Source organism: Lichenostomus cassidix, chromosome 13 (assembly GCF_008360975.1).
Source record: "Lichenostomus cassidix isolate B80296 chromosome 13, HeHo_3.0, whole genome shotgun sequence".
Lineage (NCBI taxonomy): Eukaryota > Metazoa > Chordata > Aves > Passeriformes > Meliphagidae > Lichenostomus > Lichenostomus cassidix.
Window position 1 is genome coordinate 15,091,788 of NC_139494.1, and position 12,374 is coordinate 15,104,161.

At 54.3% G+C, this 12,374-nt stretch overlaps 1 protein-coding gene across 1 annotated transcript; it reads left to right on the top strand.

The window, feature by feature from the left end:
* The first annotated feature begins 335 nt into the window (after window positions 1-335).
* Window positions 336-8,632, top strand: HRH2 (histamine receptor H2). Its single transcript, XM_085073865.1, has 3 exons — window positions 336-1,839; window positions 4,724-4,889; window positions 6,642-8,632. Exons 1-2 carry the CDS (start codon window positions 755-757, stop codon window positions 4,740-4,742), a joined length of 1,104 nt encoding a protein of 367 aa, XP_084929991.1. The 5' UTR covers window positions 336-754; the 3' UTR covers window positions 4,743-4,889; window positions 6,642-8,632.
* The last annotated feature ends 3,742 nt before the right edge of the window (window positions 8,633-12,374 follow it).

A 12,374-nucleotide genomic window follows, 5' to 3' on the forward strand; every position in this document is an offset into this window, starting at 1 on the left:
AGGACTTTCCAGTTTGGGTTTAAGTGGGCTGGAGCAGCCAGGGAGGTGTAGACACCCTGTTTCTGGAGGGGTTTGAGGGGAAGTTCAAAGGGTCTTTGCCCAGTGCAGCTCTGACTTGAGGCTTTTATAGAATAACAGAATGGTTTGGGTTAGAAGGGACCTTACAGGGCATCTTGTTCCACTCCCTGCTGTGGGCAGGGACACCTTCCCCTATCCCGGGTTGCTCAGAGCCTTATCCAGCCAAGGTCTTGGACACTTCCAGGGATCCAGTGGTAACCACAGCTTCTCTGAGCAACCTGTGCCATAGTCTCACCAGACACATTCTTTTGCAGGTTGTCCTCGGGAGGTGGCAAAGCTCTGTCCCTGCTGGAGCACTGCTTACCACTGTCACCAACCAAACATGCAGAGGGCATGAGACACCACAGGACCTGACCCCATGGTCCCTCCGAGGAAAGAAGCCAGGAAAGGAGAAGGATTGGTTGAGATCCACCAGCAGCTGCCACAGGACATTGGCTCCAGCACTGAGTCCAGAGGAGCCAACAGGCACAAGTGAGTCACAATGCCACATCTTTCCTAGACCATGTCATTCCCAGCACACAAAGCTGAACGTGTAAAGTGACTCTGCAATGTTCTCTAAGGTCACTGTAGACCAAGGATTGCTTTGGGAAGGGCTCTAGGCCTTCCTGGTAGAGGCTCACTCCAAGCAGCTTTGGAGCCAGCGAAAGCAGGACTGCTCCGTCCATGCAACAACAACATGGATCCATGTTACAACCACACAAGCTCTCAGAAAAGCATGGACTTTCCCCTGCAGCTGCTGGTCGGGTTCTGCCTTGTTATCCTCATCATGATCACTCTCTGTGGTAACATCATTGTCTGCCTGGCTGTCACCCTTGACCGCCGGCTGCGGAGCCTGACCAACTGCATCATCGTGTCCCTGGCCATCTCAGATCTGCTGCTGGGGCTCCTGGTGCTGCCACTCTCTGCTTTCTATGAACTCGCCAAGGAGTGGCCCTTTGGCAGCATTTTGTGCAACATCTACACCAGCCTGGACGTCATGCTGTGCACCGCTTCCATCCTCAACCTCTTCATGATCAGCCTGGACCGCTACTTTGCCGTCACCACCCCGCTGCGCTACCGCCAGGTGGTCACTCCCTTCCGGGTGGCCGTGGGTTTGGTTGTTATTTGGACAGTTTCGCTGATGGTCTCCTTTCTACCCATCCACCTGGGCTGGAACACCAACGGGACAGCGGTGCAAAACACAGGGTTCACCTGCAGCCAGGAGTGCACACTGGAGGTGAACTCTGTGTATGGGTTAGTGGACTCCTTGCTCACCTTCTACATCCCTTTGGTCATCATGTGCATCACCTACTACCGGATACTCAAGATAGCGAGGGAGCAAGCCAAGAGGATAAACCACACGTGGGGCAACACCCCCATGCCACCCATGGTGAAAGAGCACAAAGCTACTGTGACACTGGCAGTGGTGCTGGGAGCGTTCATCGTGTGTTGGTTCCCCTATTTCACCGTGTTCACCTACCGGGGGGTGTGGGGGGACAACAAGGTGAAAGGGACACCCATGTCCATTGTTCTCTGGCTGGGCTATGCCAACTCCGCCCTCAACCCCATCATCTACGGGACACTCAACAGGGATTTCCGAGTGGCATACCAGCACTTGCTGCACTGCTGGAGGACAGGACACCTCAGGAACTCCCACCTGCCTCCCCTCCAGAAGGCCCAGCCCAGGGGCAGGCAGGGCAAGGGCAGGCAGGAGGGTAAACCCTTGAAACTGGAGGTGAGGAACGACAAGGGGACCCTGATCACTGATGGAGCCCTCAAGAGGTAAGAGCCTTCCCACACTGGGGACTTTGATGGCAGGTCTGTCCCCAGAGAGGAAGGCAAAGGTGGGGACACCCCGTTTTCCATGGACTTTTAAGAAACAAACCAATGCCCCAGCAGGAGATCCTTGCCCAGGAGACTCCTAAATTGCACCACTCAAAAATTCATCGCCACCCACAAGGACCCAGCTTGCATCCCCTCCATGCTGGAAGGACAAGTCCAGGTACTCCAGCTTCCCACATGGCTGGCAGGGGCCCAGGAAAGGTGACCTCCCATCACAGAGGGGAAAACAGGAATTGGTCCTGGGGCACAGAATCAGAGCACCTGCAGCCAGGCTGAGAGTCCCTGCAGGAGCCAAAATCTGTCCCTCCCAGCTGCCTGCAGAGCAGCTCAACCACTTCCCTTCCCATCTGAGCCACGCAACCTCAGCATTTCGGCCATCAGTTTGTATCAGCAGTCAATTCAGCCAACAGCAAGTTCCATTCCCATCTCTGGAAAGGGGCAGGAGTAGCCCAAATTAGGTCTGCAAATGTTTTTAGAAATACAAACACCCACATAAAGTTAGTGCCAAAAATTCACTCAGCGTCAGCCCAAGCATGTTACGAGGGTCAGCCCCACCAAGGGCTGCTGTTAGGGAGCAGGATGGGAGCAGAGTGGGCAAGTTCTGTGCCAGGCTGTGTCCCCAGCCCTCTCCCTGGGCACCCACACCCCCACAGGGCTGTGCCACCCTCTCACTGCCTCACTCCAAGGTGCTCACTCAGCCAAGCACAAGGAGAACGGAGAGGCAGGCTGTCAATCTGCTGCTCCTGAGACTAATCTAACCTCTAAGCAGCGCCTGATAAGCAGCCCAGAAACTTTCCATCCATAGATAAGGAGTCCTTTGATTCCCTGTTCCCAGCGTGCCAGCGAAGAAGCCGCGCTCGTGCGCTCTGGCAGCACGTGCCCTTGATCCTGCCCCAGAAACAGTCTTAAGCCACCAAAAAGAGAACTCAGGGAGGTGAACCAAAGTTCAGAGCCATCCAAAAGGCTGAGCCAGCATCGTGCCTCCCCCAGGGCTCCAATGTGACTTTACTCAAGGGAGAGGGGCAGAAGAAGAGATACAGAGGGATGGATTGGTGTGAGCAAATACAAGAATGCAGGTCCTGGGGCTGGCTTTTCAGTTTCCAAGGAATTAATGAAGAGCCCAAAGTTATAGCATTTGGTAAACTGTAGGTTTGTATGTAAAACATATGGAAAATATTTATCTAAGGTGGTGGAGGTGTTTCTGCAAACATACAGAGACAAAGAGAGCTGTTTATTCTCACAGCAGTGCAGCCCCTGGGCAAACCAGGAGCTCATGCACTGAGGCTCTGCAGCTGAACTGGAAGAGCTGGTGATGGGGAACAGGCTGTCAGGATTTCCCTACACAGCCAAGAGAGAAGAGAATATAGATGTCAGTATCTTCTCGAAATGCTGCCTTACCACAAAGGGAGAATAATGACTTGGAGGGAGATAAAAGGGGAAGACAAATGGGTTTCTGTTCCTCAGGCTGAGGGCAGGGTCACTGATTTCCTGGCTTTCCCCTGCCATCTTTTCCGGGTAGAAAAGATTCTTCCTCTGGTTCCCCAGAGGGAAGACTCAAGCAGGGGGATGTTTCTTGACCTTTCTAAATCCAGAGAGCTCCCTCCCCACCCTACACAGCATCAGCACTGTGGTTTCTGCTCACAATCAGATAAGTTGCTTGAGTTACTGCTTTTACTTTCTCTCCTTCTCTTCATAGCCCTCTCACCTCACAGCAATGAGGCACCAGTGATCATATTTGGCCCCTTCCAGCCCTTTTTTCCATAGTCAGATATACAAAGATCTGCTGTTGGCAGATCATCAGGATCAATTAATACCACACAAGACAGGTGAGCACCAAACACCTGGCAGCCAACTTCACCCTCAGCACAAACCAAGCTGGTTCCTCTCCCCTCTTCCTCTCCACAGAGTCTTCTGAGTCATCTGCCCTGAACATGTTAACAGAAAAAGACCAACATAAATCGCTCCAAAAGCTCATAACCCCCCCAGATAAGAACACCCAGAGCTCAGAAGAGCTCTGCTCAGAGCAGCTCCATGGGGTCATTCAAGGGAAAGCTGAACCAGCAGAATTTTGAACTGTTGCCCTTAATAACAATGTTTTTTTCAGTTATGAGGCATAGAGAAAAGACTAACAAACAAGAGTGGGAATAGTGGAGAGCTGCAGCCCATCTCAGAGGTCACTCAGAGTCTCAGTCAGGAGCAGGACAGGGAATCAAAAGCCACAGGAGAGCATTTCCATGGGTGAAGACCAGATAGGGTGGAGAGTGCAGGGTCAAGCAGAGATGCAAGGGAAGACAGCTGCTTCCATCTCCCCACTGGGCAGCAGAGACGAAGGCAATTCACACAAAATCAGTAAAGAAAGACAAAGGACCTCAGGAACATGCTTCAGCACAGTGGGACAGGGCTCTAAAGAGATCTGGTGCTTGGCATGCTTGTGGCTGTAGGCTGTGAGACCAAACCCTGAGGTCCAGAGAGATTAAAATCCTGGGAGAAAGTGTTCAGCAGTAACAGGGATGTATTGGGCAGAAAATGCTGGAGCTGAGTGAGTGGCTCTGGATCACATTCTTGCATGTCAGCTGTGCTTAGGGCAGCTTGGGGTAGGACCATGGCCACAATATATGGTCAGAGGAGGAGCCAGTTCCCATTGGGAAGGGTCACTGTCCTACAACATCCCTGCCCCAGCTGCCAGCCTCAGGGGACAGACACCAGGCAGACACTATCTGGTGCTTCACAGAGCAAAGCCAGGCTCAGCCAGGCTGGCACTGACAGACTAGTCTTTTCTTTTTCTCTATTTTCTGTCTTTATGTGCAATTTTAACCCTTTCCAGCGCCGGAGCTTTTCTGTGAGTCTCAGCCAGCCTGCTGCCCTAGGACCCACATCTCCCAGCCTTCAACTCCTGGCTGCCCTCTTCCAAAATCCTGTGTGTGAGGTTGAAAGGACAACACTCAGCTTTCCTCAGTGAGAAACTCAACAGCAGAGGCGAGAGCTGCAAGGTGAGTACAAGGCCAGGGTTGCTGGGTGTAAATGAGGGAGGAGGCTTCTCTCCCTGCTGTGGCATCCACTGCATTTTCCCTGGTGCAGGCATCCCATCCTGATGGTACCTGGTGCAAGGGTGATACCATCAGAGATGCCTCCTCACTCCTTTACCCAGCACTGTTTGCTCTCCAAACCCCGTCCTGAGCCCAGGGGAGGTGCACAGAGCTGGGCCCCTCTCCCTGTGGCTACCCTGGAAGGTTGGGCTTATAGAACCAGCCTGAGATGCCCTGGGAGATGCTGCATCCTGCCTGTCCCTCACACACTGCAGCAGCAGCTGCGTTCAGACCGTGGATTTCCAGCACACTTCATTTTCATGCAAGCCTACATCCCCATAAACTGCCAGCAGCTTTGGCGGAGATGCTGGCAGGGCTCCCGAGGTGAAGAGCTGATGCTGCACCAGGCGTTGCTGCTCTCTCCAAGTGGTGCTGGGCTGGAGGCCATGACTGCCATGCATGGGGATGCCTCTCAGCTCCAAAGAGCCACTTTGTGCAGCCCTTTTCAGGAAGAGTCAGGCAAGGTCACCCTGACCTCCACATGCTCTCCCTGCAGTGCTGCATGCTGATAACCTGTGCTCTCCATATTGACTGTGCCTTGGGAGGGAAATACAGCCACCCATGTGCACACTTTGTCCCTGCTGCACGCTGAGCACTTCTAACCTTAGCCAAGGTCACAGCAATAACAGGAGCTGGTGGTGTCTCTCCACACGTGCAGCTGCAGGGGTGCTGGAGCACAGGGCTCCCCTGCCCTCCAGTACCACATCAAACTGCATTTCTCAGAGGTATTCCCTGTGAATCACCCTGGAAATGCCATTGCCCATCAGCAGAAGGAGAACCAGAGGAGTGGAGGCTGCAGATGCTGTTCTTTGGGGAGGCATCGTTGCTGCCCTGCAGGAAGGAGCAGAGTGAGCCCCACAGTGTGAAACCACAAAGCACAAAGCAAAGCTCCTCAGGGCAGGCACAGTGCTCACCTCCCCAGCAGTGCAGACACAAGGCAGAGTCATCTCTGCTGCTGTCATTGCCCAGCAGCAGGGGCAGAGGGGACACCAATTCCAGCTCTTCTGCTTCATGCAATCTCTGTGCATATGTTCCAAGACACATGTAGTTTCCGTGAGGCAAAGGCAAAATGCCAGCCATCCCCTGAGAGGTTGCTGATCTAATCAGCAGAATGATGCAAAGGTCTGGGGGAGAGGTTTGCAGGAGATCTGAGGTCCTGGTGTGGCCACAGATTTCCTTTCTACACCATGGGGGTGGGGACAGGAAATGCCACCTCACACAGGACACCCATCCCGAGAGTCCCTGACTCAAAGGATTCCCTGACCCACAGCAGTTGCAGGGAGAAGGGCCATGGGGGAAGCAGCCTCAGGACAACAACTTTTGTCAGGCTACAACTCTGACAGCCCTGCTGCTTCAGGCTGGCCTGAGGGACAGGAAGAACAGGCAGAGAAACCCACAAAGCAAAGTCATATTGCTCAGAGGGGAGTTGGGTGACAGGTCTTGGGGTGATGCAAGCCTGCTCAGCTCTGCCCAAATGTCAGCACTCAGCATTTAATCGTGCTCTGCCGAGAGCATCCTCACAGCATCACATCCCAGTCCCTCCCAGGCACAGCAGGTGCTGAATGCAGCATCCCTTACACTGGGGAACAGGAGAGGGGGGGAAATGGACCCATCTGCATCCTGCAATGCCATTGATCACCCTGTGTTCCCCTACAGGATCCCTGCTCTGGCACATGGCATTCACTCCATCTCCAAACACTGCCAGAGAGGCCTCTGCCCACCCAGGTTTCTTCCCAGGAGGGTGGCGTGTTAGAAGAGCCTTTGGAGGAGCTGCAGAGCATCTCCCCTGTCCTGTCTGGGCAGTGACACTTTCAGCATCGAGCCCCACACCAGCAGGAGGAGAGGAGCTGAGTCAGAAGCCAGCATGTGCCCTGGCAGGGCTGGGGTGGGGTGACCTCCCCAGACCCACAGCAGTGGGTCAGGCAGCAAGGGCACAGCGTGGAGGGCAAAGGGGCTGCAGCTGAGGTCTTGGTGCCAGGCAGACCAGCCTAGATGTGATGGGGAAACACAACACAGGCACTGCCTTCCCTGGTACCCTCTCCTAGGATATATCCACCAAAGCATCAATGGGCAAGGAAACATCCCCAGCAAGGTGATGCCCTGGCAGGCAATGTCCCCTCATGGTCCCCCCTTGAGTTGTGAGACCCCTGGGCTGAGCCCTCCGGAGCAGATTGAGAAATAGCCTCATCAGCAGCTTTACAGAGCAGCAGGAGCCAAGTCCCTGCAGAGGAGCACACGGAGAGCTCATCTTCCCCCAACAAACCAGGCAGGAGCAGGCCTGAATCGCCTGTAGCATCCACACTCTGCTCCAGCTCTGAGAAGAAGAACTGGCAAACACACACCCAAACCCCTGCCACCTATGATAACAATTAGAGACTTATCTAATTGCAAAAATAATTGCAATTGAAGTGTTTAATTACCATACTAAGCAGGAAGAGCCGTTTCCTACTGTTCCAGTAGCACTCCCGATCCATCAAACAAGGTTTGGGGCTTGTTTGGGTGCTGGGTTTTTTTGCTTTTTTTTTTTTATTATTAGATTGCAGCCCCAGGGGATGAAGAGATTTGCTAATTAGGGTCTTGGTGAACAGCTACCAATTCACAAACACTTGCTTTTAATTTCAATACTAACGAGGCTGGAAGGGGGAGAAATCCAAAATGCAGAACATCTGTGGCAGTGCTGGCTGCAGCAGTGCTACCCTCAGCCCTCACTGGGCTGACACTGCTCATGGACCATCCCAGAGACCACGGAGATGGGCCGGGGAGGGGTTGGCTCAGTGCAAGCACAGGCAGGGTGGAGCTGCTGCTCTGGGTCGCTGCTGTCACCACAGCCACCACACAAACTAATCCCAGCATCGATCATCTGTCTAATCCCCTTAGGGACCATCGGCTTTCTCAGTGATGGGCTAATCCTGGTCCTGAGGCAGCCGTTCCATCCCCTGGGGGTGCAGCAGCAGGAATTTCTCCAGGTGACATTTGGTTTTGTTCTCCTCTAAACTGACAACAAAAGAGAATTTAATTCTCTCGCCAAGCAGCAATTCTGCGAGGGAAGAGAAACTGCTTAGGAAGCTCCTAACCAACATCTGCTCTCTCAGATAGGAAATATCCCCGGCTAGTGGAGGGAGCACAGGCAGGGATGGCTGCCAAGTGCATGGGGACATCCCCATCCCCCTGTCCCTGCAGGGGACACAGGAGCTCACACTGCCCTATATGTGGGACCAATCTCACCTTGCTCCACCAGCCACCCCAGGGACCCACAGTGCCTGGCTGGGCTTCTGTCACCAAACCACCTTTCCCATCCTTGCCACAGCTCTGGGTAGGGTCCAAAAACCTGCAGAGAGGAGACCCAGGGAAGGAGAGAAGCACACAGGAGGAGCCGCAGGGCATCCAGGCATCCTGTCCCCCAGGAGTGCAGCTGAGACTGCCACGGGCCGGAGGCAAAGGAGCGTTTTATTTCTTTTAGATAAAAGAGAAACATCAGTAGAATGAGAAAAAAGTGTTTTGGGCTTTTTTTTTCAGGCTGTCATGTGATTAAACACAAAGGAAACAGAAAGGTAGAGAACAGCCCCGAGCAGTCAAAAATGAGAAACTTCATGTTAGAAATTTCAAGATTGGATTTTCTGGAATAAAATACATTTTGGGGTCACTCACCCAACAGTTTTGACTGGGGAATCGAGCCTCTGGAAAGGTTGTGGAACCCACTGCCTCCCCCAAGATCTAAAAATTACATTTCCATGCCAAAGCATCTTGAAACCAAGCACAAGCCCTCTCTTCCAGCATGAAGGAGATGATCATGAGGAAGGCATCAGGTGGTGCCTAGGTGCCTTCGTGGCCTCACCTAAGCCCAGCATTTCCCCACAGCCAGGAATGCCAAGGCTGGCAGTGCCAGAGGCACAGGCTGACCGCGGCCACCGCGGGATGGTGGCCATGGGACCAGGAGCACGGTCGTGTCACTGGGATGGTGGCCATGGGACCAGAGAGAGGACAAAGCCACTAGAGGGCACAAGTATGACAGAAACGTCCCCACATCAAGGGACCTCCAGCTTCTGCAGTTCAGCAGTCCCGGAGGTCCCCAAAACCCCTCATCACCCCCAGCTCCAAAAAGTTCACCCTTAGCTCTCCCCCACCACTAACACACCTTGCAGTACACCGAGACTTTGCCATACAGGGCTGGCTGTGGAGAGCTGGGTACCTCTGGCCAGGCAGCAAGATGTGGCCATCTGGCCATTGCCAAGGGACATGTCTAACGTCCTTTTGTCCTTTTCTCCTCCTTTCTCCGCCAGAGCATCCTTCAGGCAGGCACTCCCCTCCCCACTCCTGCAGCCGCCACCGCTTTCATTAAGGCTCCACCACCAAACCAAACACCATTTGTCAGGGAAACGGCTGCCAGCGGCAGCTCTGCTGGAACAGATGCCCCCTTGTCCCCCGGCGAGCAGACATTGTCACATCCGCCTTCCCAGTGCGCCACACACCTGCACCCACACGTATGTGACAATGCCTGCGTGGGTTTGCTGTCCTTGATGGAGGATGGGGGCACAGAGCCCTATCTCCCTGTATTCCGGCTCCCAGCCCGATGAACACCCTGGCAATCCTGCGTGGGTGTCTAAACCGCTCTCAGCACTCGGGCTGTCCCGGCACTCCACCCACCCTGGGCGTAGCTGGCAGGTGCTATTGCCCCGGGGGTGTTTGCACAGCTGTCAGGGCCTCCCGGATGGATCTGCTCTCCTTGCTTACAATTCCCATCCCTCGGGCAGCAGCAGATCTCCTCCCTGCCGGCAGGAACCCGGAGCCGCTGGAGGCAGAGGCAGCAGCACCCTGCGACCCCCTGCACACAGGGAATGATGCTGATTAAACGCAGCGCCGATGCTGATAATTGATTTCTCAGAGGATGAATTACTTGGGAAAGCTCCAGAAGGAATGTTGTTCTTCCTGCCACACAACCGTTGGGTCTATTTGGGCTTTTAAAAAAGTCTAACAGCAAAGGGAAAGGACATCCCCTTATGAAGAACTGCAGCCATGCCCTGGGCAAGGGGTGCCTGCTGGGTTTGGGTTTTCTGCTGGGGCTGTTCTCTGGGTCTATGTGGATGCAGGCATGGCAAGAGGATGTGCTGGCACTACCCATGTCCCAGCAGTCAGGAGACCCTCAGAACTGGCTGTGGGCATTGGCCAAAGCCCCTCCAGCAGCTCCTTATGCCTCTATCTCAGTCCATACCACAAGCTGAGCTATCCCAGTCTCCCCATAGGACCTGCCCAGGGAATCACAGTGACCTGTGTGGAGAACATCCACCTGCCCTCTCCCCAGGCCCTCCATGGGGCTGGATGCCATCCATGGGGCTGGATGTGGCTGTCCCCACACTGGAGCTGCAGGGCTGGATCTTGTCCCCGTGTCCCTCACCCATCTGCCACAGCACAGCTCCCTCTGGGCTCTGGCACAAGGCTGGGCTGGATGCAAATGCAGAGCGAGCAGCCCCTGCAGACAGCACTGTTACACAGGGCTCTCCATCCCTTTTGCTTAATAGGAAGCATTTTTCTGTTTCATTTCCCTTACCCTTGGAGCTGAAACCGCCTTTCTGCAGCAAAACACACCAAGCCAAGGAAATTCTTCTCCCTTTCCAGCTTGCAAACTCCCCTGCCTCCTCCACCACCAGAAATGCCCACCCCACAGTCCACCCTTTGCCTGGGGTGTATTGTAGTGTTGGAGGGACAAGTGATGCCCATCCCTGTCCTCCCACTGGCACCCTGGAGACAGCAGGGACAGAGGTATTGAGGGGGCTGCAGGATGCTGTTCTCTCCATGTACAGATCTTGCAAATATTCCCAAATATGGCAGAAGGCAAATCCTGCCCTCGGCTCACCTCCTCTGGCCCTCCCTGAGGACACTTCACTCGCTTGGCCTGCCTCAAGGCTGAGCTAAGTCCACCATTCGTTTTTGGGTAATTAAGCTCTTAATTAACAGGCTGATTTCCTCTCAGAGCCCAGCCAGCAACTCTTGGTCCCTCTGTCAGATGCCTCCTGGCAGGGCAGAACCTGCAGGGCCTGGGGAGTGCTCCTGTTCCCAGCATGGCTCCGAGGCATTTTTCCTACCTCCTCCATGCTCTGTTCCTGCCAGCCTGGCGCTGGGGCACCCTGACCCAGCCTGAAGGCGTGAGCCTGCTCCAAAAATGTGCCTGCAGCACAAGCGAGCCTGACACATGTCTGGGCTCAGAGTGACACCAAGGAGTCAGGGGCAAACAGGAGTGAGACATTGCCACTATGAGTGATGCTTAAGCCTAAAAGCTCCGAGACTAGAAAATCTCCCAGCTTATAAGCCTTAAAAAAAAAATACTATATTCGAGATATTCTTGCCTAAAGAAAAAATCTCTCAGCAACCTTTTCTTCCAACATGTCTCTGCTTCATGCTCCTCCCTCCTTCGGGACTGAGCAGGGAAAGGAGGCAGCGGTGCCATGCCCCAACCCGAAGGTGGCAGGACCGTAGGGGACAACACGGACACCCTGCCCCAGGCTGCCCACCAGCCTCCGAACCTCAGAGAACCGCAGCAAACCAGCCGTGATGAGCCGCCGTCCTCGGTGAGATGGCAGGGGCTGCCCTGCAGCGCTCCGGCTTCCGTGTATTCATCACTTGTCAGCTCCCCTTAGCCGTGAAAAGAGAGTTATCCTCCCCCCGGGGCAGAGCCGTCCCGTTCCCAGCAGCGCTGGGGACACAGGAGGCTGGCACTGAGAGGTCCCCATCCCGCTGCCGGGGTGTCTGGGTGGGAGGAGAGACGCGAGTTTGGCTAATCCAAGTGGAAAATAATTGTGTTTCATTGAGGTTTTATCTCTGCAACTGGCAACATGCTCCTGCAGGAGATTTAGTGTGAAGTTGTCTGGTCCCTGCCAAGAAGGCTGGTTTTTTTTTAGAGAAAGCACATTATGCATCAAAGTTGAAATTCAAATCCCTTTTCCTTCGTTCCCAGAGTATATTTATGACGCTCCAGATATTCCTTGGTGCACCACAGTTTGTGGGAAGCCCCCAGTCACTGCAGGAGCCCGGGACCAGCTCAAAGAGCTGCCTGAACTTTTTCTGCTTTGTGTTTTTTCCCTTTGCTTTAAGCTGTTGCCGCTTGAGTGGGGGACTGTGGGCAGGCAGGGATGAAGCTGATGCACATGAATGGCTCCAGGTGAACTCCCCCCAGCCCTCCCAGGGCTTCCCAACCCTTTATTCCTCCTCTCCATCCCAGCCCTGGTGTAGTTTCCACACCCCCGTGCCCCCAAGAGCAGCCTGGTGTCTGCAGTCTCATCCTGGATGGGGTTGGCAGCAAATCGAGTGTTTTTCCCTAAAGATGCTGCACTTCTCCCTTCGTGGGGGTTTAGCAGGTTTTGAGTACAGCCATGCCAGGAGGTGAATCAGCCCTGG